We start from the raw sequence: 25,188 nt of genomic DNA, 5'->3' as shown, positions 1-25,188 counted from the left end.
TTGGCAAATCCTGGCACAAATCACATATTGTGCCCCCTAACCTAGTCATAATTCCCAATGAGTACCCGCTTAAAAAAAATATGTCCCCTAAGTGCCCCTTTAGAAAGTATTTATGCCCCTCTTTAAAAGTAATGATGCCTCCTGAGTGTTCCTACAAAAGTAATAATTCTACTTTTGTTCCATGGCCCACAAAAATATAAAGTTTATACTGACCAAATCCAAGCGACTAAGCCCTGTTGTCCTCTGCACACAGAGGGAGAAGACACAGGCTGGCACAGGCGGTTCAATGCAGTGACACCATTGTGCCAACTTCGATGGGACACTGACATTTTGTAGGCTGTAGACCTACAGCATCCAGCTGTCACAAAGATGGAGACTGGTGGGGCAGGGAGCTTATGGCTCACTGCTCTACCACAATGAGTGGTGATCTATGTCATGTTGATATTGATACAGTTCAAAGTGGCACTTGGAGATCCAGGGCAGCCGGCCAAAAACAAAAGTTCGGGACATGTGCTCTGCCCTGCTAGTAATCACACTGCTATTTTGTTTTCAAATTTTCCGTCTAAGAATATCTACCTTGTGCTCTTTTTAACACTACGCCTGTGCCTCCTTAATCACTCATATTTTTTAAGAAAATGGAAACTTAAAGCGTATTATGTTTATTACTAATATACTTGATAAGAAAAAGGTCAATTTACAAAAACAGCATTTATTTATATTCCCACTATTTGGTTGGTGCAGGGAGCTGTAATACTCACTACACAGTGAGCGTGTTGTAATCACTCCCCGGCACTTTGATTTACAGCCTTCTCTGCACACACACACTGCACGCATAAGCTGCATCACAAGCTGTCAATCAAAGTGCTGGGGAGCGATTACAGCCGCTCTTACTGTATAATGAGAGGTGACTGTAACTGTCTCCATGGCTGGAAAGAAGGGGCTACAGGGGGAATATAACTTTACTATCTCCCTGTAGTCACTGCTCCATTATGTTGGCTAGATGGAATTTAAATGCTATTTACCTGCAGATTACCCCTATATCTGCACAGAAATACCGGTTTTAGACGTGACAGGTTCCCATTAGACATAGATGAGAAGATTGGGCATTTTGAAGAACCATTTGGGGCTAAACTAAACTATTCTGCATATTTCCATTAGATTGGCCATAGGGTAATACTCATGCTTTAGATGATAGCATTGCAAAAAATATAGTACACTGGTTTCTGAAATTATCTTGATGTCTTGCTAACAAAAAAGCCCCCAAAAAACATGTTTGCAAATAAAATAAACTTTTGGGCCATATCGTTTCAAATTGTAGCCATCTGTTTCTTGGTTATATACGCTTCTGAGTGCCAGCAAATATGGCTGTCATTAGATCCCAGGATGCCTTATATTTTGCAGTTTTTCATTCAACTTAACACACTTGTCACTGCACTGGATACAAAGAATTTGTGCAATAAAAGTCACAAATGCTTCAGTCACTGCAGAGCCATCTTCTTAAAGTGCATAAGGCTATTGGGAAATACAATTATTTGCATTGCTTTACAGAAACAGACCAAAACAGTAACCGGCTCACTGTGTCCTGACATGTTAACTTAAATGATATAATAAGAAGTATACGGATGAGAATATTTTCTGTAGCAGCTCACAGACTGTGAAGTCATCTCAAAGAATGGCAGATGCCAGACAACCCAGGAATAAAACTACAGTACAGTAAAGTGCAGTATAATATGCACAATGCAAAGTATCACTGCTCTGATTGTTTCAGGTAACTTTTCAGAAGAAAATGGTCATGTGTATATACATTTGGAATAACACTTCTGGTCATCATATGACTTGATTACTGTATTTCTCAACAGTTCCCTAATCCGCAGGCTATGTCTTTAATTTTCAGTCCTCTCTTAGCTAGTGGATGGAGGCCTGAAGCTATAATGTCTCCCATTCACAACACACACACGGAAAGATGAGGGATCACTTCCCTTCTTTGTGTATAGCAAAGAGACAGAAGCAGTAGCAGAATGGAAAACAGTATACAGAGCAGTAGCAGCATGGAAGACAGTATACAGAAGTACTGAGCTGTGTAGCTGTAAATCCAGCACCAAGCGTGTCCTAGTGGGTAGAAACTAGCAGCTATGATGTCTAACATACAAAACACACACAAATAAGGGATTCCTGCTCTTCTTTTTCTGTAACAAACTGGAATACACTGGTACTGAGCTGTGTGGCTGTGAATATAGCACTAAAGTGAAATATATTTGCTAGAACCTGCAGCTTGATCTGCCTGTGTCTGCTTGGTGTCTCACTGTGTTGAGTGCTCCCCTCTCCTAATCCATAGTCTTCTATATACTTTGTAACCTGATATTTAACTGAGTTGGCAGCCTGTCTTACTTTGACCAATATGTTTTTTTTTAAAGAGTGGATGATGTGTTCAGTAGGCCAGGGATGGGATGAAGTAGTTCATACATGGAGAACAAAGCAGATTTCTCTGATATGATATATTACAAAGTTTGTTATATTCATCTGTTCTACTGATTTATATAATGTTTAATGAAACAACAGTGATCATTTAAATAGGGAAGGACACGTCTAAAAAATATAAGAGCTGATTTCATCAACATTTTTTTTTTTATCCGATGCAGGTTACAAAAAGTAAGTAACCTGATTGGATGTAGTTTCCTACTACACTGACAAAGGACAGCTACAAGCTGTCTCTTTTACTGATGGTACTTGCACTTATGCCAAATTCAGATTTTGTAATACACAGACATCAACAGAACCAAACTTAAAGGGATACTGCTCTTTTGAAAACTTGATATACTATGTCAACAAGTCGAAAGCTTTTATCAGTCCAGGTGCTGAATCCCCACCAATTGCTAAAATGGAAAGTCCGAAATGTTCTGGTCTTTCCTTGGAAAATGAAAATAAAGTAATTAAAAAGTACGAGTCCTCGTTCAGTTGTGGAAAAGAATGTAGCAGCTTCTTTGGTTTAGCAATTGGTGGGGTTTCAGCACCTGGGTCCCACTGATAAAAATGACTCAGATGTCTTTATGACATGTCAAAGGTTTTGTGAAAGGCCAATACTCTTTAAGCTGTCTTCAGGTTCTAAGGTGATCTATGTTCACTTCAGCCGAGCTTTCAATTAATATGACTTTTCTATGCTGCAATCAGCTGTGCAGCTTAAAAGCAAAAGAGCAAAGAAAGGTTCATGTCAAGGGTTGTACATAACCCCAGAATGAATTATATGTGCCTGATGGGATTATTAAAGAAAATTAAATTAGAACTGTAATAGAAAGCAAGCTTTGGAGAATGAAGGTTAATTGAAGTATTAAGACACAGAGAATACATAGATTAAAACATTAATGCTCATTGCTGTTTCCTTCCTGCCCTTTATGAAGTTTATTAATCCTTTGGTGGAAGTATGAAAACCTCCATTTAGAATATGCTTCTCCTCAAATATCTGTAGTTATATAGAATATCTCTAGCTTGAAAAAAACATAAAATGTCAAACTACAGCCGGGTGGACAGCATCTTTAAAATTCTATCACAATGGTATAACTTGAAATGACTACAAAAAGTAAATAGGCAATAATACAATTTGAGAACACAGTGTATTAGTCCGGACCTGGTCTAATATTAAAAGGAACTTAACAGGTGATGCATGCTGCCCGATTCATGGGCAGCATGTATCAGACACTTGCTGTATGACCCCAGCCATTTATGTTTAATTCAGAAATGCTACGGCGTTTCAGAGAAAAACATAGTTTATTAGTCTCTGGCAACCGAGCCACACAGGAGACTAGTCGGGCAGGCAGGTCCCCGGCAGCTTCTCCCCGCCCGTTGCTCTGGATAGGTCTCAACGTGTATGTATAGGGAGAGACCTGTCAGTCACTGGCAGTGGGCGGGCAGAAGCCACCGGGAACCCACCAGTCCTACTAGTCTCCCGTGCGGCTCTGTCCCCAGCGCCTAATAAAATATGTTTTTCTTTGAAACCCAACAGTACTTCAGAGTCAAACATACCTGGCTGAAATCATACAGCCAGTGCCTGATGCATGTTGCCCCTGGATTGTCCCGCATGTTTCCCTACCAGTTCCCTTTAGTACTGAATTCATCCATATGGAGCACATGTAATGTTGTAGCTGCAATATCCAATGTCTTTAGTCAGTTTGCCAGAAAATTACACTGAATGGGGAGTACATTGTGTTGCTATAAAAGCTATTGGTTGTAATGCATCACTGACCAACAGGTCTCAAAAAAATTTTGCCAGAGAAATGAAAACTATAAAAAACACCATGCTTATGTCCTGTTTTAAAAGACTGAATTGTGGCCTGCCCTAGTACCTACTACTGACACTTTCTTAAATAAAAGCTTATATATACACAGTCATGGCCGAAAGTGTTGGCACCTTTGAAATTGTTCAAGAAAACGAAGTACCGTATTTCTATCAGAAAATTATTGCAATTACACATGTTTTGTTATATACATGTTTATTTCCTTTGTGTGTATTGGAACAACACAAAAAAACTGAAAAAAAGGCAAATTGGACATAATTTCACACAAAACCACCAATATTGGCCGGACTAAATTGTTGGTATCCTCAACTTAAAATTCGGTTGCACACCCTTTGGAATAAATAACTGCAATTAATCGCTTCCTATAACCATCAACAAGCTTCTAACACCTCTCAACTGGAATATTTGACTACTGTTCTTTTGCAAACTGTTCCAGGTCTCTCATATTTGAAGGGTGCCTTCTCCCAACCAGCTATTTTAAGATCTCTCCACAGGTGTTCAATGGGATTTAGATTCAGACTCATTGCTGGCCACTTCAGAACTCACCAGCGCTTTCTTTCCATCCATTTCTGGGTGCTTCTTGAATTATGTTTGGGGTCATTTTCCTGCTGGAAAACCCAGCTTTCTGATACTGGGCACTACATTGCGACCCAAAATCCTTTGGTGATCTTCAGATTTCATGATGCCTTGCACACAGTCAAGGTACCCAGTCGCAGAGGCAGCAAAACAACCCCAAATATCTTTAAACTTCCACTATATTTGACTGTAGGTACTGTGTTCTTTTTTTGTAGGCCTGATTCTGTTTTTGGTATGCAGTAAAATGATGTGTTTCACCAAAAAGTTCTACCTTGGTCGCCTCTGTCCACAAGACACTTTCCCAGAAGGATTTTGGCTTACTCATGTACATTTTGCCAAGCTGCAGTCTAGCTTTTTTATGTCTCTGTGTCAGAAGTGGGGTCCTCCTGGGTCTCCTGCCATAGCATTTAATTTCATTCAAATGTCCAAGGATAGTCCACACTGACACTGATGCACCCTGGCCTGCAGAACAGCTTGAATTTCTTTGGAACCTGATTGGGGCTGCTTATCCACCATCTGGACTATCCTGCTATGGGTTGTAAACTTCTTGATTATGTTGTGCACCAAAGACAAAGTAACATCAAGATCTCTGGAGATGGACTTGTATCCTTGAGATTATTGATATTGTTCAACAATTTTGGTTCTCTAGTCCTCAGACAGTTCTCTTCTCCTCTTTCTGTTCTCCATGCTTAGTGTGACACACACAGACACACAATGCAAAGATTGAGTCAACGTCTCCCCTTTTTATCTGTTTTCTGGTGCGATTTTCATATTGTCCACACCAGTTTCTTGTCACAGGTGAGCTTGAATGAGCATCACATGCTTGAAACAAAATTGTTTACCCACAATTTTGGATAGGTGCCAACCATTTTGTCTTGTCATTTTAAGGGTTTTGTATGAAATTATGTACAATTTGTTTTGTTTTGTGTTGTTCCAATACACACAAAATGAATAAACATGTGCATAACAAAACATGTGCAATTGCAATAATTTTCTGGGAGAAATACTTCATTTTCTGGAACAATTATTGGCACCCCTTCATTTTATCATAGACTATACAATATCTTCAGAAATAAATGGAAATGTACCAAAGTTATATCCTCAGGATTTTTTAATTAGTGGGCAAAGTAATACAACAATAAAACATTGTTTTTCAACTTCCATGTTGCAGTTTCAAAGAAGAAACAGAATACACAGCATGTGCAGTAAAAAAGGCCCCCTAATTAATACTTGGTTGCAAACCCTTTGGCATTGCTGACAGCCTCCAAAGGTTTCTTGTAGCCATTTATAAGCTTCGTGCACTTCTCAGCTGGAATTTTCTCCCACTCTTCCTTTGCAGCTTGTTCAAGCTCTTCAATGTTAGCAGGGTTCTTTTTCCCAATGGCAGATTTCAGCTCATCCCAAAGATTTTCAATGGGATTGAGGCCAGGACTCATTGCTGGCCATTTTAAAACAGTCCATTTTTTCTTTTTCAACCATTCCTGTGTACTTTTGGATGTGTGCTTTGGGTCATTGTCTTGATGAAGGACCCATGATCTTCGACTCAAATCAAGTTTTCTCAAACTGGGTAGGACATTTCGCTTTAAAAATCTCTTGATAATTCTGTGATTTCATGATTCCTGTGATACAGTCAAGGCCTCCAGTACCAGACGCAGCAAAGAAACAGCATTATGGATCCTCCACCATGATTAATTGTTGGTAAGGTGTTCTTTTCCTTAAAAGCTTCATTGCGCCGTCTGTAAACAAACTGTTGCTTTGCATTGCCAAAAAGCTCTATTTTTGTTTCATCTGTCCACAGAGCATAGTCCCAGAAGGATTGTGGTTTGTCAAGGTACTCTTTGGCAAAGATCAGTCATTCCTTTTTATGTCTTTTCTTCAGCAATGGTTTCTTCCTTGGACTTCGCCCATAAAGCTCTGCTTGGTTTAGTGTGTGGCGTATGGTACTTGTTGAAACCATGACCCCAGACTGTTACAGGTTGGTCTTCAGGTCTTTGTATGTTTGACGTGGTGTTTTTTCCACCATTCACACCAACCTTCAAAGACATCTCTTGTCAATTTTTCTCTTGACGGTTCTATGCTTGGCAAACTTCTTAATAACATTGTGCACTGCTGAAACTGGGATACCAAGGTCTTTGGAGATGGCCTGATACCCTTAGGAAGTCTTGTTTTTTTCTAATAATAACAGTTCTGATGTCCTCAGACAGCTCCTTTCTCTCCACCATTGTAATAAAGGAACAGGGCCTACCATGTGGCTTTTTAAAACACTGAAGTCATCATTCATTGGCTAATTCATGTCACATGGGCACCGACAATTAATCACAGGAGAATCTCTTTTGTTATTTACCACAAGTGAGTCAAAATATGTTTCCATACTAAATTAATGTAAAGGGTGCCAATACCAGTGTCACAGCAAGCTTTAGGTTTTTCTATTTTTCCCTCCCATTGGTTTTTGTTTTAAATTATTGTTTATCATTTGCTCTTTTGTATTTAACACAAGTGCTTTATACAAAAAAACTGTTTCACTTGATTCATTTTTTTCAGGAGAAATTCCACATTATGTACTTAAACTTCATGGGTGCCAATAAGGATGAGCAGGACTGTATATGTATATGTGTATATATGTATATAAAAATAGAGGTGCAGCACTAGCAATACAGCAAAGAGGTTGAAGGGGGGTGCACAGCCTCACAGGCAATACTAAAAACCTTCTGATAAATCCAAGGTAAAATAGAGGCAGCACTCCAAAGGATCCAATATATTGTGCTTTTATTGACCCATCAAGCTTGAAAAAGTTCCTCACTAGGGACGAAACGTTGCCACTTTGACATGATGGGTCAATGAAAGCACAATATATTGGATCCTTTGGAGTGCTGCCTCTATTTTTCCTTGGATATACAGTATATACAGTTGTGCTCAAAAGTTTACATAACCCAGCAGAATTTTTCTTTTCTTGGTCTTGTTTCAGAGAATATAAATGATAACAAAAAACTTTTTCTCCACGCATGGTTATTGGTTGGGTGAAGCCATTTATGGTCAAACTACTGTGTTTTCTCTTTTTAAATCTTAATGACAACCAAAAACATCCAAATGACCCTGATCAAAATCTGTGGTGTCTTCTGTACAACTTCAGGGTCCATCCATACCATAGGTATTCCTGACTCATGTACTCTTCCCTAAAATCATTGTTTCAGCAGAATATTTCCACAGTATGCCATGGGTTGAAATTTCCCTATTTTTTCCTGTTTAATCCATTTGAATACATCTGTAAGAACTGCTGTGTGTCTCTGTATACAATAGAAGGCACACATAGAGATAGTATAGGCCTTAAGCAGACTACAGGCTCCACTTTAGGCATACGTACATTCAAGATAAATCTGTCATACTGCCATGTGCATGGTCTATTTTTTTGTTTTTATATAACGGAGAAAAAAAGAAGTAAAAAAGTTGAGCAACTGTTTGAGGATCTAGAAAAATCCCATGTAGCAATATGTAGAAAAAAAAAGATGTGTACATAAATGCTCTCAACATCGCTGTTGAGGGGGTCAGTTAGAAAACAGAACTTTCTGCACATTTTATTTATTATGCATTGCATACATAGCGCTATCATATTCTGCAGAGCTTTACATACTTATTATTATTATAGCTGTCCCCAATGAGGCTCACAATCTAAATTCCCTATCAGTATGTCTTTTGAGTGTGGGAGGAAACCCGCACAAACACAGGGAGAACATACAAACTCCTTGCAGATGTTGCCCTTGGTGGGATTTGAGGCAAGGACCCTAGTGCTGCAAGCCTGCAGTGCTAACCACTGAGCCACCGTGCTGCCCTGAGCCACAAGCTCACTATATCTCCCCACCTAGTCTTTAGCACCTTGCTAGTTGATAGGCTTTTTGCTTTTTTATTCACCATCAATTCCATTTAATTAGGGATTCTATATCTGTAGTTCCAATAGGTAGCGCTATAGAGTTCAAGTCCTCTTTTTCTCTGAAGAGGCAATTTGCATATAGGAGCATTGCACGGTGAATAAGCCTCCTTACCTTGACATGCCAGAGCCGGTATGTCACTCTCCACAAGGAGAATCGTTACCCCTTAGACCTGTATCTGTAATAAAACTAGGAAGTTTTCTTTATAATTGCTCATATTAGGGCGTCTCCAGGTTCTTCCTCTCTTCTACCAGACATCAGTTGGTTCCTTAAACACTGGCAAGAAAAATCTATACTGAGCCTTGATATGATACTTATTCCTGAACAACAGAGATAAAAGACAGCACAAAAATATAAAAGTCTATCAAATGTAAAAAAAATTATAAATGAATCATCATAGAACGAACACATAATAACAAGAGTCAGGTTCCTGTGGAAAGGAATTTCTGATGCGCTAAATGGTGATCCCTAAGGGAGGGAAGTGAAGCTGTTCGTGGCCTCCACATATCATCCCTCGAAATATGTTTCGTAACTTTCATACATTGCAAAACTGCCTCTTTAAAATCCACAGCTGAACAACGTAATCCGAGAGACAGGAACTGTAAGATATACGATAAGGTAATAAATTCAATTCAACACACTTGACTGAATTAAAAAAAGGGTTTTCTGTGTAAAGATTTCTACTTCTGCAGCTGTTCGGTTATAGACAAGACAAAAACAGCTGTCGGAAAATTCACAGTGAAGAAAAATAAATATATGCACAATGGGGTTATAGGGCTGTGTGTGAAATCAATGTTACCTTTAGGGCTTGTGCACACAACCGTATTTTCGGTCCGAGTGCTATCCAATAATAAAACGGACATCACTCTGACCAATGCTATTCAATGAGGCAGTGCAGATGAACAATGTTTTTTCACTGATCGAATCTGCATGTGAAAAAAATTTGCAGCATACACTAGTTTCTTCTGTAAATTGGATGAGACTCAGCCATTCAAGTCTACGGGAGCGCAAAAATAATCAGATGCCATACAGAGACACAGTATGGCATCCAATTTTTATGGATACAGTGTAATTCTGTAACATGTGAAACTGTAAATGTTTTTTTAAATGATTAATAACTGCTGCTGTAAAAACACAGATGGCATACGGACAACACACGGATGGCAAGTGAGAAAAAAAAGAGTCCCACTTTTCTGGATGCAACTCTGAACGATTTTTTATACTGTCATGTGATCATAGCCTTAGAGAGAAGAATGAACATGGCAATAAATATTGTATATGGTACCATTGTTGAAGGAAGTACTTTAAAGGGCTGCACAGTGGCTCAGTGGTTAGCACTGTTGCTTTGCAGTCCTGGGTTCAAATCCCACCAAGGACAACATCTGTAAGGAGTTTGTATGTTCTCCCTATATTTGTGTGGGTTTCCTCCCACATTCCAAAGACATACTGATAGGGAATTTAGATTATGAGCCCCAATGGGGACAGTGCCCATAATGTAAAGCACTGTGGAATTAATGGTGCTATATAAGTGAGTAAAATAAATAAATAAAGGGGTTTTGTGCTCTTTTTTAAAAGTTACTGATAAAAGAATAATATAAGCTATATTTACCCCAGAAAACTGCAAGAGATGTTGTCACGATTACCACCAACTGGGCCACTGAGTTCATTGATTGCCTTAGGGTCGGGAAGTTACAACTTCCATTTCAGCAAAGACCATTGGAGTTACAGTAGTGAAGTAGTGGGTGGATTACAGTGATCAGTATGGCTTCTTTTATCAGGATGACTTCCCATTGGTTACTTATAATAAAGAGTGGAAAGTGCGTTTAACATCAAGGAACTTTAGCACAGAAAATGTTGCACATGGGCCTTAATGCTGCCTGGTGCAAAAGCTCATATCACACCTATAAGCAGCCTTTTCTTGGCTGTCATGTTGTGCCTATGAAATGACAGGACAGCTAATAACTAATCAAGTGACAACTGCTTTCACAGCCTAAACCGCTGTATCTCAGTCTCTGGCAGAAACTCCACTCCCCACATAAAGAACACTTGTCGCTTGGTGGGGATTCATGTGTATGGAGGAATTCAGAGAAATAGCTGTTGGCCAAATGAGAGTTCGTGGTTAGCACTGCAGCCTTGCAGAATTGGGGTCCTGGGTTCAAATCCCACCAAGGACAACATCTGCAAGGAGTTTGTATGTTCTCCCGGTGTTTGTGTGAGTTTCTTCCTGGTTCTCCAGTTTCCTCTCACACTCCAAAGACATACTGATAGGGAATTTAGATTGAGCCGCAATGGGGACAGTGATGACAATTTCTGTAAAGTGCTGCAGAATATGATGGCGTTTTATAAGCGAAAGCTTAATAATAAATAGTTAACCAAGGTGTAAGGGTAAAGTAAAGGAAACGCTATAACTACCAACATATTGGTGACAGATATAGGCCAAGACAGCTGTTGAGTCAAACATTGGTAAGTGTACTTTATTGGCTATGGTTTATATATCAGCCTCCAACATTATTTGCATGGGATTACTTTACATAAATATCAGCATTTCTTATCTGCCTCCTCCCAAGTATAATACTCTGTGTGCCCTTTTGATCATACTCAATATAAAAGGAAAAACCTAAATACTTAGGCTGAGGAATAGTGACTAGATGAGTCACAATGTACTCTGAACTCTGCAGAAATGAACCGCAGAGATAGGATTTCTAACTACAGCATTTGTGCTGTGCTCAGGAGTCAGGACATAAAGACAGATGTGCAGAAAATCCTTGTGCATGTGATAAAGCCCGTGCATTTTATTTCAGATAATGACATCAGATGGGAACAAAGCCAATGTCTACAATCCTGCAATCCCAAGATTCCAGATCAGAACCGCCGTTGTTTCTAATGTCCCTTGTTTCAGTAATTAAAACATGCTGTCTTAGCTTTGCACACAATGTTACGTAGAATTCATATCGAAAAGTACAAAGCGTTGGACCCCAATCTAGACAGGTGAAGCCCTACTGTTTGAATCTGTACATCTGGATGAACTACCTTCCAACAGCACAGATCAATGTTTCTACCCACTCGTTTGGAAAAGAAGAGTGAAGATAAAGACAGTAAAATCTATAGATGTACAAAGGGAAAGTCTCAAAACAAATCACATATGGGAAGCCACTATGGGTTCACCATTGTGGTCAAATATAGTTTTGCAAAGTCAAGTCAAGTCAACCTAACAGACAAGTAAGTGTGGCGCCCTACTGCGCATTGGTGCCACAGATCCCAGAGGGGTGCATGGACGGATTCCTCCACAAGAGGCCCTCATAGCATTCACACACCTCCACCTTCCACCTCAGACCAGCAGAGGGAGCCCGTTATGGATATAAAAAGGGAAGGTGGAGCTAGGCAGCTCAGTCGGGAATATGCAGTCTGGAGTATGCAGTCTGGAGTCTACAGTCTGGAGTCCACAGAGAGTGAAGTCTGTGTGAAGTCTGCTGCAGCCAGAGAGGTTGTCAGGTCAGTCCAGACTCAGTGAGCTCAGATTAGTAAGCCTAGGGCGTGCCGACGCCAAAAGAGCGGTGAAGCGCAGTGTGCCTGCTGCAGTGTGAAGCCTAGTGAGGGCCCCGAGCGTGGCCAAAGGCGAGTGGAAAGAGAGTAACATAGGGGGCAGAGGAGCTTAACCAGCACACCCCAAAACCATTTACCGTACACCGGGTCCGCGTCTGCAGGGATTCCTTACATCCAGCAGAAACAACCGGAACCCCTGGCGAACTATATGTCCCAGGAACACCAAAAGCTGACTGTTATACCAGGGTCAGGAGTCACGGAGGCCCAAGAGACCAGGGAGTGTGATCTCCAGCAGAACGCCCTACCACCAGGTCAGCCGATGCAAGACAGAGACCAAGTTTGGTCTAGTTCCAAGCAGGTCATAAACTTATCAAGGAAAGGCAAGGAACAGGAGGCCTCACACCCGCTCACTGGGGAGAGTCCTGATATGCACCCTTCACCCTACAGTGCCCTGGATCGTGCCTTAAACACCACCAGTAAAGGTAGTGAAGTGAACTCCGGTGTGCGTGCCTATTCTTCTATCCTTACTCTGACCCGGCTGGGTCCCCTCTGTCCTGCATCCCTTCTCCTACACTTATGCTGCCCTGAGGCCCCGCTCCACCTGTGGGGAGCCGCACCAACTAAGCTGCCTGAACACCGGCCTCAGAGGACTGTCGCAGCGCTGGTGATCTTCACCAGACACCACAGGTGGCGTCACGAACATTCCCCTATCCCATATAACTACCCCCCTTTTTCTTTTAAGAGTGACCCCAGAGTACGAGCCCGGGAGCCAACCACTGCGACATCCTCCAAGGTCAGGCAACAACAAGGCCTGGGCGCCGAGTCGTCCCCATCCCCTGGGCGCGTCATAAGTAAACTGATACTCAACCAGAATTCTGCTTGGGGTCATGAACAGCACCTCTCTGCCTGATTTCCAAAAATGCAAAATGGCATACAAAGCATTTGTGTATTGTAGTAGGATACCTGTTCTCATCTGGTCAATTTGGCCAACAATTTGTTTCCATGTTTGTTTTAGCTATTGATTGCAACATGATTTAAGAAAAGTGATAGCTTTTTTCCATATGCCCTTCTAGGGAGAAATTAAGAGAAGAGTCAAAGCAGAGAGACACAGACAGTACAAATCCTTTCATTCTGAAAGACTCAGGCCAACTTTTCAATAGACAAGTACCTATTCATTCGGCACCATATCATACTTCACTAGTCCTACACCTGTGCAGACCACTGGAGGAAGCAGAAGAACAATCACCTTACACCTCTACCCTACAGACTCTAAAAGGGGATAAACTCTTTCTAAAATATGATTTTCATCAGTGTAAAATAAAAATATCAGATACTCAACTCGTGCACTGGATCTTACAGGGCTCACGTATCATTGTCATGCCTCGTATCAACTGCAGCCAATCGGCTAATGAGCTGCATTTCTTACACTTCTTTCACACTTCAATTTCACACAATTTTATGCCAACCCTGGGAGACCCTACCACCAGAAGTGCATTGCTTTACTTATTCTAAGCCTTGTGAAACCCGCCGACATAGCTAGAGCGGCATTGGTGCTGGAGGTGAGTATCTGGTATTTTTATTTTTTTTTATTTTACAATGGGGAATATCGTATTCAAGAAGGGGTTGTCCAGGTAGTGGACAATTCTAAAAATAAAAAAAAGTGTAAAGTTTTGTGCCAAGTCAATAACACATTTATATACTTTTATAATACCCTTTTTTGTCGTTTTAATTTGACGACTATATCAGACAACAGACTAATAAGCAATACTCCACTTTTGCAATGTCCCTTTTAAGAAAAAAATTCAAAGAATGTCAATATCTCATGGTGTCATAAACTCAAAAAAGCAGCCTAAATTAAGATTGGTTTCTACTCTAGAAGAAAGGATCGAAAAGTAGGCACTACAATCACATAATGAAACAGGGACAATTTTGAGGACCCCCTTAAGCCAGTTTTGGGGCTCCATGCTTTGACATTATGAACATGCATTTAGTCTAGTAGTTTACTAATATTCCAGATAGTACAATATACATACATATTCTGTTGCTGATAGAGGGGTTTTCTTAAGTTGCACTGCCAATGGCCCCTGCTTCCTACTTTGCCAGGGGCAGAGCACTCCTGAAGGTTGGGCCAGCGGCATGATCATGCTTTACTATCTCCCAGGCACCTAGCAGTGGCAGTGATGCCTCTGAAGCATTGGAGTAGCGTAGGGAAATGGAAACTAGTTGGATCCAGTGATCCAGCCTGCTTCAGAGCATCGCAAGCAGTTTGTAATGCACAGAGCCTGGTTGCGCAGCGCACTCGTTACCTAGGGCCTGATCCTGTGTCTTGTGTGTCGCGCCATCCGACTCGCGTCTGGCCCATGTCTGGTGTCTTGGGCTGCCCGCCTCGGGACTGGCTCGTGTCTCGTCTGCTGAGCCGCCCGCCTTGAGATCTGACCCCATGTCTCATGTGTTGGGTCGCCCGCCTCAGGTCTGGTCTGTGTCTAGTCTGCTGAGCCGCCCGCCTTGAGATCTGACCCCGTGTCTCATGTGTTGAGTCGCCCGAATCGGGTCTGGTCTGTGTCTCGTCTGCTGAGCCGCCTGCCTTACGATCTGACCCTGTGTCTCATGTGTTGCACCATCCGCCTCAGGTCTGGACCATGTCTGGTGTGTTGGTCCGCTCACCTCGGACTGGCCCCATGTCTCGTCTGTTGGGCTGCCCGCCTCAACGACTGACCCAGTGTCTCATATGTTAGGACGCCCTCCTCGGGTCTAGCCCCATGTCTCGTGTGTTAGGCCTCCTGACTCGGGTCTGGCCCCTTGTCTCATGTGTTGGGTCGCTCGCCTCGGGTCTGGCCCGGTGTTTCGTCTATTGAGCCCCCCACCTCAGGTCTGACCCCGTGTCTCATCTGTTGGGCTGCCTGAATTGGGTCTGGCCCTGTGTCTGGTGAGTTTGGCCGCCTGCCTCAGTCTGGCCTCGTGTCTGGTGTGTTGGGCCGCTGCCTCGGGTCTGGCCCCGTATCTGGAGTGTTGGGCTTTCCGTCTCAAGTCTAGCCCCTTGTCTTGTCTGCTGGGCCACCCACCTCGGGTCTGGCCCTGTGACTCGTGTGTTGGGCCGCCCGCCTCAGATCTTGCCCCGTGTCTCATGTGTAGGGCCAGCTGCCTCGGATCTGACCACATGTTTGGTTTATTGGGCAGCCCTCCTCGGCTCTGGCCCTGTGTCTGGTGTGTTGGGCTGCCCGTCTCTGGTCTGGCCCTTTGTCTCGTCTGTTGGATCGCCCGCCTTGGGTATGGTCCCGTGTCTCATGTGTTGGGCTGCCAGCCTCGGGTCTGTTCCTGTGTCTAGGCTGAGACTGCAGAGTGTCCAGTAAACTAGGCAAAGAGTTGTACACTATAAAATTAAAATGCCCTCCATTCTTGAGAACGAAGATTTTTAATAAGGGGTAAATTGTAAAGTTGCCTGTTTTTACAAGTACTTTGCAATTTATGCATTTATGAGCTTAAGACGATCCCGTTAAGCTCCGTTTACAAATGTATTGGAGGATCAGTTTGATGCCTCCTTTCCAAATACAGCAAATTGTTTTTCAGTAAAATTCTTAGCACCTTAAGGAAAACCAGACAGACCCCAATATTGTCAAAGGTGTCAGTCAGGCATGTATGGTGTTTGTCACTTCCACTCATTTTGCTGTTCTGAACAAAATAACAGAATAGGAAACGTAGGTGTAAGCAGATCCTAGAGTGCAATGTTCATTTTTTTATAAGCACTTCTGAATTTATAATACTTTTTTTTTTTTTAAATGTGTATTTGATCAGTGCAGCATTGACCTTACATGAACTAACGCAGCCCCCACAAGACTTACATCCACAACAAAGTACAGTAAATCAGTTTACAAATAATAACACGGTCAATTTAAATAAACTTCCATAAATGTGTACTTAACTAAATGACTAACCATGCCACACATTGTTGCATGTGGTTTCCTTTATTTTGTGGATGATGTAATATTCATATGGAACATTCTTTCTAAACAATGAATGTATGGGACAGCTTTCATCTGCTTTCTCTAAAAACGCCATTGCTTGCAGTCTGCAATGCTGAAGCTACTTTTATAAATCTAGTATTGGACATTTGATCCTTGTGCTTAAATAAAACCTTTCACCTTATATATATGCTGGTAGTTCGGGCGATATGATTTGGCTGACAGATTTCCGCTAAGAATCTCAGCAAGTGAAATAAGAAATACATTAATATGTGTTTAAGTCAAAATTGGGGGACGGGCAGCTAATAACAAAAAAAATAATGTGAGTCCAAAAAATCAACACAGACTATCTTTCAAATGAATGGCTTCACAGGGTTTTCTAAGGTTAGCCCCTTCATGCAAAAACCAATGTCTCTGAAGGTATGACTTGAACGTAGGGAGTGAAATTTACTGCACTAAAAATGATTGACTAGAAAAGTGTACACTAGAGTTAAGCAAAAAGATTGGCAGGACCTTGGTCCAGTGGCCTTGTTGGTAGTCCATGACCGCTGGACCAGAGCCATGCGAACCTCCTCCTACTTTCCAGCATCCAAGGAACCTCTACTGATTATTAAGCCCAACACTATGCCATGAGGGCATGACTTCGTAACTATGACGGCCTACTAATCAGCAAGTAGGAGGTTCACATGGCTGTGGCTCAGCAGACACGGGTCAGCAATGTGGTCACTGTACCAGGGTTTGGCAAATCTTTTTTGCTGAACTGTAGTGTACACAAAATTATTTAACATTTTATGTTTATATGTGTCACTCATGAAATCAGTTACCAATGTACGAGCTGTACATATTCTGTAATTCTTTTCCTAAAATTTATGCATCATACAGAGGTTTTCACTGCTTTCCATATTGTGTATCAGATATAGAACTTTAGTCAGAAATGTCAAAACTGCTCCAGAAATGTGAAGAATACAATTAAAGGGGAGATCCACTACTATGACACAGATGACCAATCCTTAGGATAGGTCATCAATATCAGATTGGTGTGCATTGACACACAGCACGCCCATTGATCAGATGTTACCAGCTCCAGTGGTGGCCCGATGTAAATGGTGAACAGAGTTGGAACACCAAGGCTCTGCACACTGTTTAATGTCCGATCATGGGTACCGCTGCTCAGCTCCTATTGAAATAGGAGCAGGGTTGGAGTTCACAGGAATGGACATCACATAGTGTACTGTGCTACTCCAGCTCTGCCCACTATTTACATCCAGCCATTGCCAGAGCTAAAAATGGTGATCTGGGTTCCGGCGCTGACATCCACAATCTGATTTTGATCCTAAGGATAAGTCATTGATATCAACGTAGTTCAAACCCTGAAGAACTCATTTTCAAGTGATTTTTCGTTTTTTTTCTCCCCTTCTTCCAAGAGCTATAACTTTTTTATTTTTCCATTGACAAAGCCATATGCGGGCTTTTTTTCTTATATTCATGTATAAGACAGCTTATAGCATCACTAGTCACTGCTTTACAACTAGGAGCAATCTGTGCTGTTCTATTTTGGCTCTCAGACCATTTGTGCTAGAAGTATTTATGGCTGAAGAGCTGAACACATGCCTCAGAGGCCTGGAGCAAAGGAAGCAGATCAATACAGCAGAGGAATAGGAAGACACTACTGGCATTCCACAAAACAAAAGAGCCATGTAAGAGAGCTATCTGCTCTTATCCCCTGATGGGGGTCAATGCATCTCCCTCCTGTGCACTCAATACTAATGCTGACAGAGCCTAGGCATATGGTAAATCCTAACACTGCCAGTATGTAAAGAAGACCTGAAATAAAAGCAGCCAAAATCATAGTGGCCTCACTCTGGGAAACAATAAGAGGGTTTAAAAGCAGGCAATACAATCACAGAATAAATAAGATAGACAGATAGATAGAGAGATAGATAGATAGATAGATAGATAGATAGATAGATAGATAGATAGATAGATAGATAGATATGGGATGGATAGATTATATAGATAGGCTAGGATGAATGAGATACAGGAATGGGCATTGCTACAACCTGTGCAGTAGCGCAGGGGCCCCGATAGTAAAAGGGTCCATTTCCACCCCAATAGCGGCAAGCAGCTTCTGTCACAGACACATACATGGGTTAATTATAATTAACTAGTGGACTCCAACGGGCCCATATACAGTTCTTGCACAGGGTCCCCCTTCAGTCTATGTTCATCCTTAATTGGATAGATAGATAAATAGCTATATCGATAGATGATAGCTATTAGATTAATAAATATGATATAGAGAAATATAGATATGAGATAGATATCAAGTAGTTAAACAGGTAGATGTGATAGATAAGTAGATGAGACCCATATAGTTATTAGATATAAATAATATGCAGTAACACTGACAGATAACTCATTTCTATAGCACAGATATGGGACACTGATACACATAGCCCATGACATGCCAATACACACGAGTTGTGCTTTTCTATGCTAAACATGCCAGGGCTAGTATATTTGTGATAAGGATGTCAGTGAGCAGAGTGTATTATGGCTTCTATCATTTTTTCTAATGTTTTCTTATAAATACATGATATTGATAAAGAGCAGTTCTCCTATTAATCTGCCAGTCTATAGCAGTTATTTCTGCAGCACACAGCTCTATGTCTGAGGTAAAACTAGGGTCTAAAACTTGTGACTTTAAGAGAAAGAAGAGCAGATGTGATTTCAGAGTAAGAACAAAGAGAAAACTAACTTCTGCCCTCCATCCACAACCCCCCACGTGCTCTGCCCCTAGTGGCCACACTAGTCACCTGTCTTGAACATGAGCTGTTTATCATCCACGCTGCCAAACTCTTCTACCAGAACCACGAAGATGATGCCACATGCGTTCTGGATGCCAAACACTGAGCCATTGCACCACATGGCAGACAGCATGACAATCCAGCCCCAGCCTCCCTCCGGGGGAGTGAGCTCTGTCTTCTCTGCTGTGCTGATGGTGGTGGCCTCAGTGGCTTCCAGCTTCTTGGCTTCATCCCCTGGCCCGGAGCTCCACTCTCCATTCTCTTTCTTCTCTTCCACATTGAGAGGTGAGCTCTCGTCCATTGCTGAGCTCGGTTCTTCAGCGGTGACATGACTAGGCAGCTCCTCTGTCCCCAGCTCTTCCTCGCCATGGGATCTGTCGTCTGTCATCTCGGCAATAGCCTGGGCACAGACAGCTGCCACAACAGGAAGAGGCTTTCTGTGCTATCTCCAGGAAGGACTTTGGCCACTGTCACTTCTTATAGTGCAAAGGATATCAAGGTTTTGGTACTGTGCTAGCCGGTTCTTATTTAGCTTCTCTTCCTGAGAGCAGTCCGCCTTCTGCAGCCGGACAGGACTTGGACTCCGTCTTCTGAGAACTTGCTCTGATGGGCTATATGACTGCCGGCTCCTGGGCGCAGACACTGGCAGTCCCAGCCGTGGCTGTGCATGGGATCATGGGCTTCCTTAGCGGCAGCTCCCCTGCTCTCTGGCAAGTCCTGGCTTCTGTCAGCTCGGACACAGCTACTGCCTGTTCACTGGCTCCAGGTCCCATGTTTTTTAAGGGTAAACCTCTGGAGAAGGCGTGCCTGCCAGCAGAGGTGTGTCCCCACAATGCCGGCCCCTGTCACTACTCAGGAGGGGAGCTGATATGTGGCAGGAGCAGCTGTACAGTAACGCTTCAGTCAGCCTGCTGTCACATAATGGCCACTGGTCCTTATTGTCTGCAGGAATATCCTACAACCTTGCAAATGGCAGAAGAGCCAAAGTAACAGAGCAAGAAAACAAGTACAAAATGGAAACTAAACTATTAACACACAACCACATTTTTTTCTTCTGCACTCACTTGGCAGGAGAGTCTCTTCTTTCTTTTTTCACCTAATTTTTCTTTTCTTATGTTGCATGTTCTGTTGGACATGTCCATGTCAGTCAGGTGGGTTTCCATTCTCCCTTCACAGCATTTCACTGTTGGAAGGGTTAACTGCTCCACAACATTAATGTCCTTTCAGGCCGTCCAGTAAAAGAGGGCTCTGTATGGAGCGAGTTTATATATATTTTTTCTAGCTCTACGGTTTGATTTTGAATGTCTGTTTGCTATTCGGTTTCACAGTCTTTCTCCCCTGTGCATTGTGATCAGTTTTTGCATCGGTGTTATATTTACCCATAGAAGTGTCACAAGTAGTGATGAGCGAGCGTGCTGCCACTGCTCGGTACTCGCCCGAGCATCACGGTGCTCGGCACTCGGCGAGTATTTCCCGGTTGCTTGGGTGGGAGCTCGGGTCCCCTCTCTGCATGTTTGGAGCTCTTTAGAGAGCCAATGAACATGCAGAGATAGCTTGCCACACAATGTAATGCTGTAGCCATGTTGGTTGTGGCCTTACAGTGATTGGCTGGCTGCACAGCATCAATGGGTCTATATAAGATCTGGTGCCCCTATGCTTGTCACAGTCTACCCCGTAATCAGGCAGTGTAGGGAGAGCTGCTGCTGAGTGAGGGAGAGATTTGCTTGTTTATTAGTTAGTATAGGTATTCCACAACATATATCTATATCCATCTGAACTAACAGTCCTTCTAAGGACTAATCCAGCTGCATATATTCAGTGGTGATAGCAGGAGCTAGGCAGGCAGGCAGGGTTTGTGGCAGTGTATACAGCACAAGAGGGTCCATTGCACGTTCTGTCTGCTGCTGCTGTTACAGATATCCGTAGACATAGTCCCAGATATTAGTGGCTAGGGCTATTTTTTTTTTATCTTAATCCTGATTATTTGCTTAAAAAGCAATCTAGAGTACACAATTTTAGTGCTCCATTTGCTTTTTATCACTGCAGAATACATTCAGATCTTTTCCATCATCACAGCGATAAGTGTCAGTGACAGTGTCAAAAGGTTGTTGGTTGGATAGCAGATAATGCTTCCAGTCACTTTGCCACTACCACCACCACCCTGTCTTCCACACAGTCAAGTCTCAGTAGCCGTGAGTCTTGACTGCACATTCCTCACCCTGATCCTCCTTCCTCCCACCATGCAAAATGCCCGGAGACAACTGATTCCAAACTTGGACACTCCGAAGAGCTGTTCACTTTTCCATTTATAAATTCGGGCCTCTTGCGTGTAGCGATGCCCAATGCGTGTAGCGATGCCCAAATATTTGAGCAGCCACGGTCACACGAAGGCGATGGTGGGAAAGTGCAATTACTGTCGCAAGAGGTGGATGATGATGATGAGACACAATTGCCTAAAAATCAGGAGAAGGACCAGGGTGCGAAAGTGGAAGACGATGAAGTCACTGACCCAACCTCGCAAGGTGACATGCAGAGCAAGGACAGCAGCACATAGGGGGAGGGAAGCATAGCACCACAACAGGCAGGAGCAAGGAGTGTGGTGGCCACAGACACAAGGTGGGCAAACGCTCCCCGGAACACAGACACGACGGAAGTTGCCAGTACAATTGTTAGGTCTTCCTAAGTCTGGTTATTTTTTAAAGACTCTGCAGATAACCCCAAAAAGGCCATTTGCACCTTCTACCAGGCCAGCATCAACAGGGGTAACAAAACTAGCAGTCTGACCACCACCAGCATGATCAGGCACATAAAAGCAAAGCACCCGACTAAGTGGGCCGAATGCCACGGTCCAGAAACACTGTCTGCAGGTGACACCACTGCTTGTTCCGCTGTTGTGCGTGCACGCCAATTCCCTGTCCATGGCGCATGCGAAGATGTCTCCCGTCCTGCACCTGTTGTTGTACACTCTCAACTAGCACCATCAGCAACCACGTCCTTGTCCCAGCATAGCATTCAGTTGTCCCTACCCCAGTTCTTGGAGCGCAAGTGCAAATACGCAGCCAACGCCCCACAGGCCACACTACTAAACTCACACATTTCGCGAATGCTTGCGCTTGAAATGTTGCCTTTTAGGCTCGTGGAGACGGAAGCTTTCCACAACCTGATGGTGGCTGCCGTCCCTCGGTACTCGGTCCCCAGCCACCACTATTTCTCCCGGTGTGCCGTCCCTGCATTACACAAGCACGTGTCCCAGAACATTAAACGTGCCATCAACAACACAGTTACTGGGAAGGTCCACCTAACCACGGACACGTGGACAAGTGATTGTGGGCAGGGACGGTACATCTTACTGACGGCACACTGGGTTAATATAGTGGAAGCCGGGACCCAGTCGGACCTTGGGATGCAACACGTCCTCCAGACTCCGAGGATTGCAGGCCCTGGGTCAATCAGAGTTACCCCCACATTCTACAGCTCCTGCACCTCCTCTTCCTCTTCAGCCTCCATGTCTGAAATGACCACATCAGTCACAAGCTGGAAGCACTGCAGCACTGCCTCGGCAAAGCGGTAACAGGCTGTGCTGAAGCTAATATGCTTAAATGACAAACCGCACACCTCTGAATAGTTGTGAAATCTGTGTCTGACACCGCTGAATCTGCACCCAGGCATGGTCGTGTGTGACAAGGGCCGGAACCTGGTGGCGGCTCTGAAGCGAGGAGAGCTCACAGATGCCTGGCCCATGTGCTTAACCTCGTGGATTCAGCGGTTTCTCAAAACCTACCTGGATCTGCCGAATCTGCTTGTCAAAGTACGCCATGTGTGTGCCCATTTTAGACAGTCAGCTACAGCTTCCGCCGCCCTTGTCGTTCTTCAGCAGCGTTTGCGGCTTCCAGCTCACCGACTGGTGTGCGATATCCCCACTCATTGGAACTCAAAGTTGCAGATGTTGGGAAGCATTTGTGAGCAGCAGAGGGCCGTTATTGACTACCAGCATCAACACGGCCGTCGATATTCAGGTCAGCCTCCACACATATGACCTGGAGTGGGCATTGATGTTAGCCATCTGTGCCATCCTCCAAAACTTTGAGGACTCCACCAAGAAGGTGAGTGGCGGTGACACCATAATTAGCATCACCATCTTCTCTGTCTTCTGAAATGCTCGCTGCTCACAATTAAAGAGGAGGCACTGCAGGCGAAGCATGATGAGATGGAGCAAGGAACCATACAGGGTGATTCCATACAGCACAGCCTCATCTCATCCCAACATGGATTTGGTGAAAATGAGGAAGAAGAGGAGGAGAAAGAACAGTAGCTAGTTTCCTGCGCTATAGATGGTACTACCCACACAACTGTCATACCGTCTGTTCAGCGTGTATGGGCTGAGAAGAAAGAGGAGGATGAGGAGGAGAGCATGGTCAGTCATCCTCTTGGGGAGGACACGGAAGTCTTGCTTGTCTGGCACACATGGCTGAGTTTATGTTACGCTGCCTTTCCCGTGACTCTCGCGTTCTCCAAATTTTGGGTGACAGTCATTACTGGTTGGTGACATTTCTAGACCCACGCTACAAGAAGGGGGAAAAAAAGCAAAGCTCAGAATAGATGATACCGTCACAAGTCGTAGTAAATAGCATAAATTTTATTAGAACAATTGTATGAAAGGATACAAAAATGGGGGTAACAATACATACGTGAAAGACTCACAATGAATTAAAATGGCACGCACAGTGGAAAAGAAGGCTCCATATAAAACATAATAACCATGGTATATATAACCTCCTGGGGTAAATTGGAATGGCAAATATCTAGTATATATATATCATGTATGGAGACCGCAAGGGGAGTGTAGATCAATTATAATCAATCATAAGGGGAAGCTATTGCTTCCATAGTAATTACCTGAGATAGCTGAAATAGCTGTCCACGTGCGTGCCAGCCCCGACGCGCGTTTCGGCAATGCGCCTTTGTCATGGGCCTGGCCTGGCCCAGACGTCACCTCTCTGCTGTCCAGAATCCCAACATGTCTAGCAGCCATATCCTCCTTCTTCTCCTCCCACTTCCTCAAGTTCAATGTGGACAAAACTGAACATCTCACATATTATCCCCACCTGATCTTTCTATCACAATAAATGACATCACACTTTCCCCTGTACCGGCAATCCGCTGCCTCGAAGTAACCCTTGACTCTGCCCTCTCCTTCAAACATCAAAGCTCTCGCCACCTTCTGTCCCCTCTAGCTCAAAAATATTTCCAGAATCCGTCCTTTCTTCAACCCTCCATCTACTAAACTGCTTTTGCATGCTCTCATCATCTCCCGCCTCGACTACTGCAACATCCTCCTCTGTGGCCTACCTGCTAACACGCTCGCACCCCTCCAGTCCATCCTCACACCCCTTGACAAAGGCGCATTGCCGAAACGCGCGTCGGGGCTGGCACGCACGTGGACAGCTATTTCAGCTATCTCAGGTAATTACTATGGAAGCAATAGCTTCCCCTTATGATTGATCATAATTGATCTACACTCCCCTTGCTGTCTCCATACATGATATATATACTAGATATTTGCCATTCCAATTTACCCCAGGAGGTTATATATACCATGGTTATTATGTTTTATATGGAGCCTTCTTTTCCACTGTGCGTGCCATTTTAATTCATTGTGAGTCTTTCACGTATGTATTCTCACCCCCATTTTTGTATCTTTTAATACAATTGTTCTAATAAAATTTATGCTATTTACTACGACTTGTGACGGTATCATCTATTCTGAGCTTTGCTCTTTTTCCCCCTTGTATAATTTATATGATGATCCTATGTAATAGTCCTTATGGGCAGCCTTTCTAAGATGTAATCCAATATGCATAAAAAGGTCGCCATGTTAATATTGCCCAAATGTGTCAGGTTTTCCTTTCCACGCTACAAGAAGAACTTTCTATCTCTTATTCCTCTGGCGGACAGGTCTGCTAAAATGGGGCAGTACCAGAAGGCCCGTGTTGCGGAATTATTAAAAAGATTACCATCTGAAAATGCTTGCGGCAGAGGTCACAATTCGTTGGACAACCAAAGAGTTGCCTTATAATTATTGGGTATCCAA

At 43.2% G+C, this 25,188-nt stretch overlaps 1 protein-coding gene across 1 annotated transcript in view; it reads right to left on the bottom strand.

Annotated features, from left to right (window-relative positions):
* SLC16A10 (solute carrier family 16 member 10) overlaps positions 1-19,944 on the bottom strand; it is a 93,970-nt gene extending 74,026 nt beyond the window's left edge. The window contains exon 1 of the mRNA XM_073675861.1: positions 19,107-19,944. Within this exon, the coding sequence (XP_073531962.1) occupies positions 19,107-19,485 (379 nt within the window). The 5' untranslated portion in view covers positions 19,486-19,944. The remainder of the gene's footprint in view (positions 1-19,106) is intronic.
* Positions 19,945-25,188: the final 5,244 nt, after the last annotated feature.

Source organism: Phyllobates terribilis, unplaced genomic scaffold (assembly GCF_046119375.1).
Source record: "Phyllobates terribilis strain yellow unplaced genomic scaffold, ASM4611937v1 Scaffold_3__8_contigs__length_932513732, whole genome shotgun sequence".
In the NCBI taxonomy this organism is placed as follows: Eukaryota; Metazoa; Chordata; class Amphibia; order Anura; family Dendrobatidae; genus Phyllobates; species Phyllobates terribilis.
The sequence above is the reverse complement of the archived record's forward strand: the minus strand, read 5'-3'. Positions and strand labels throughout refer to the sequence as shown.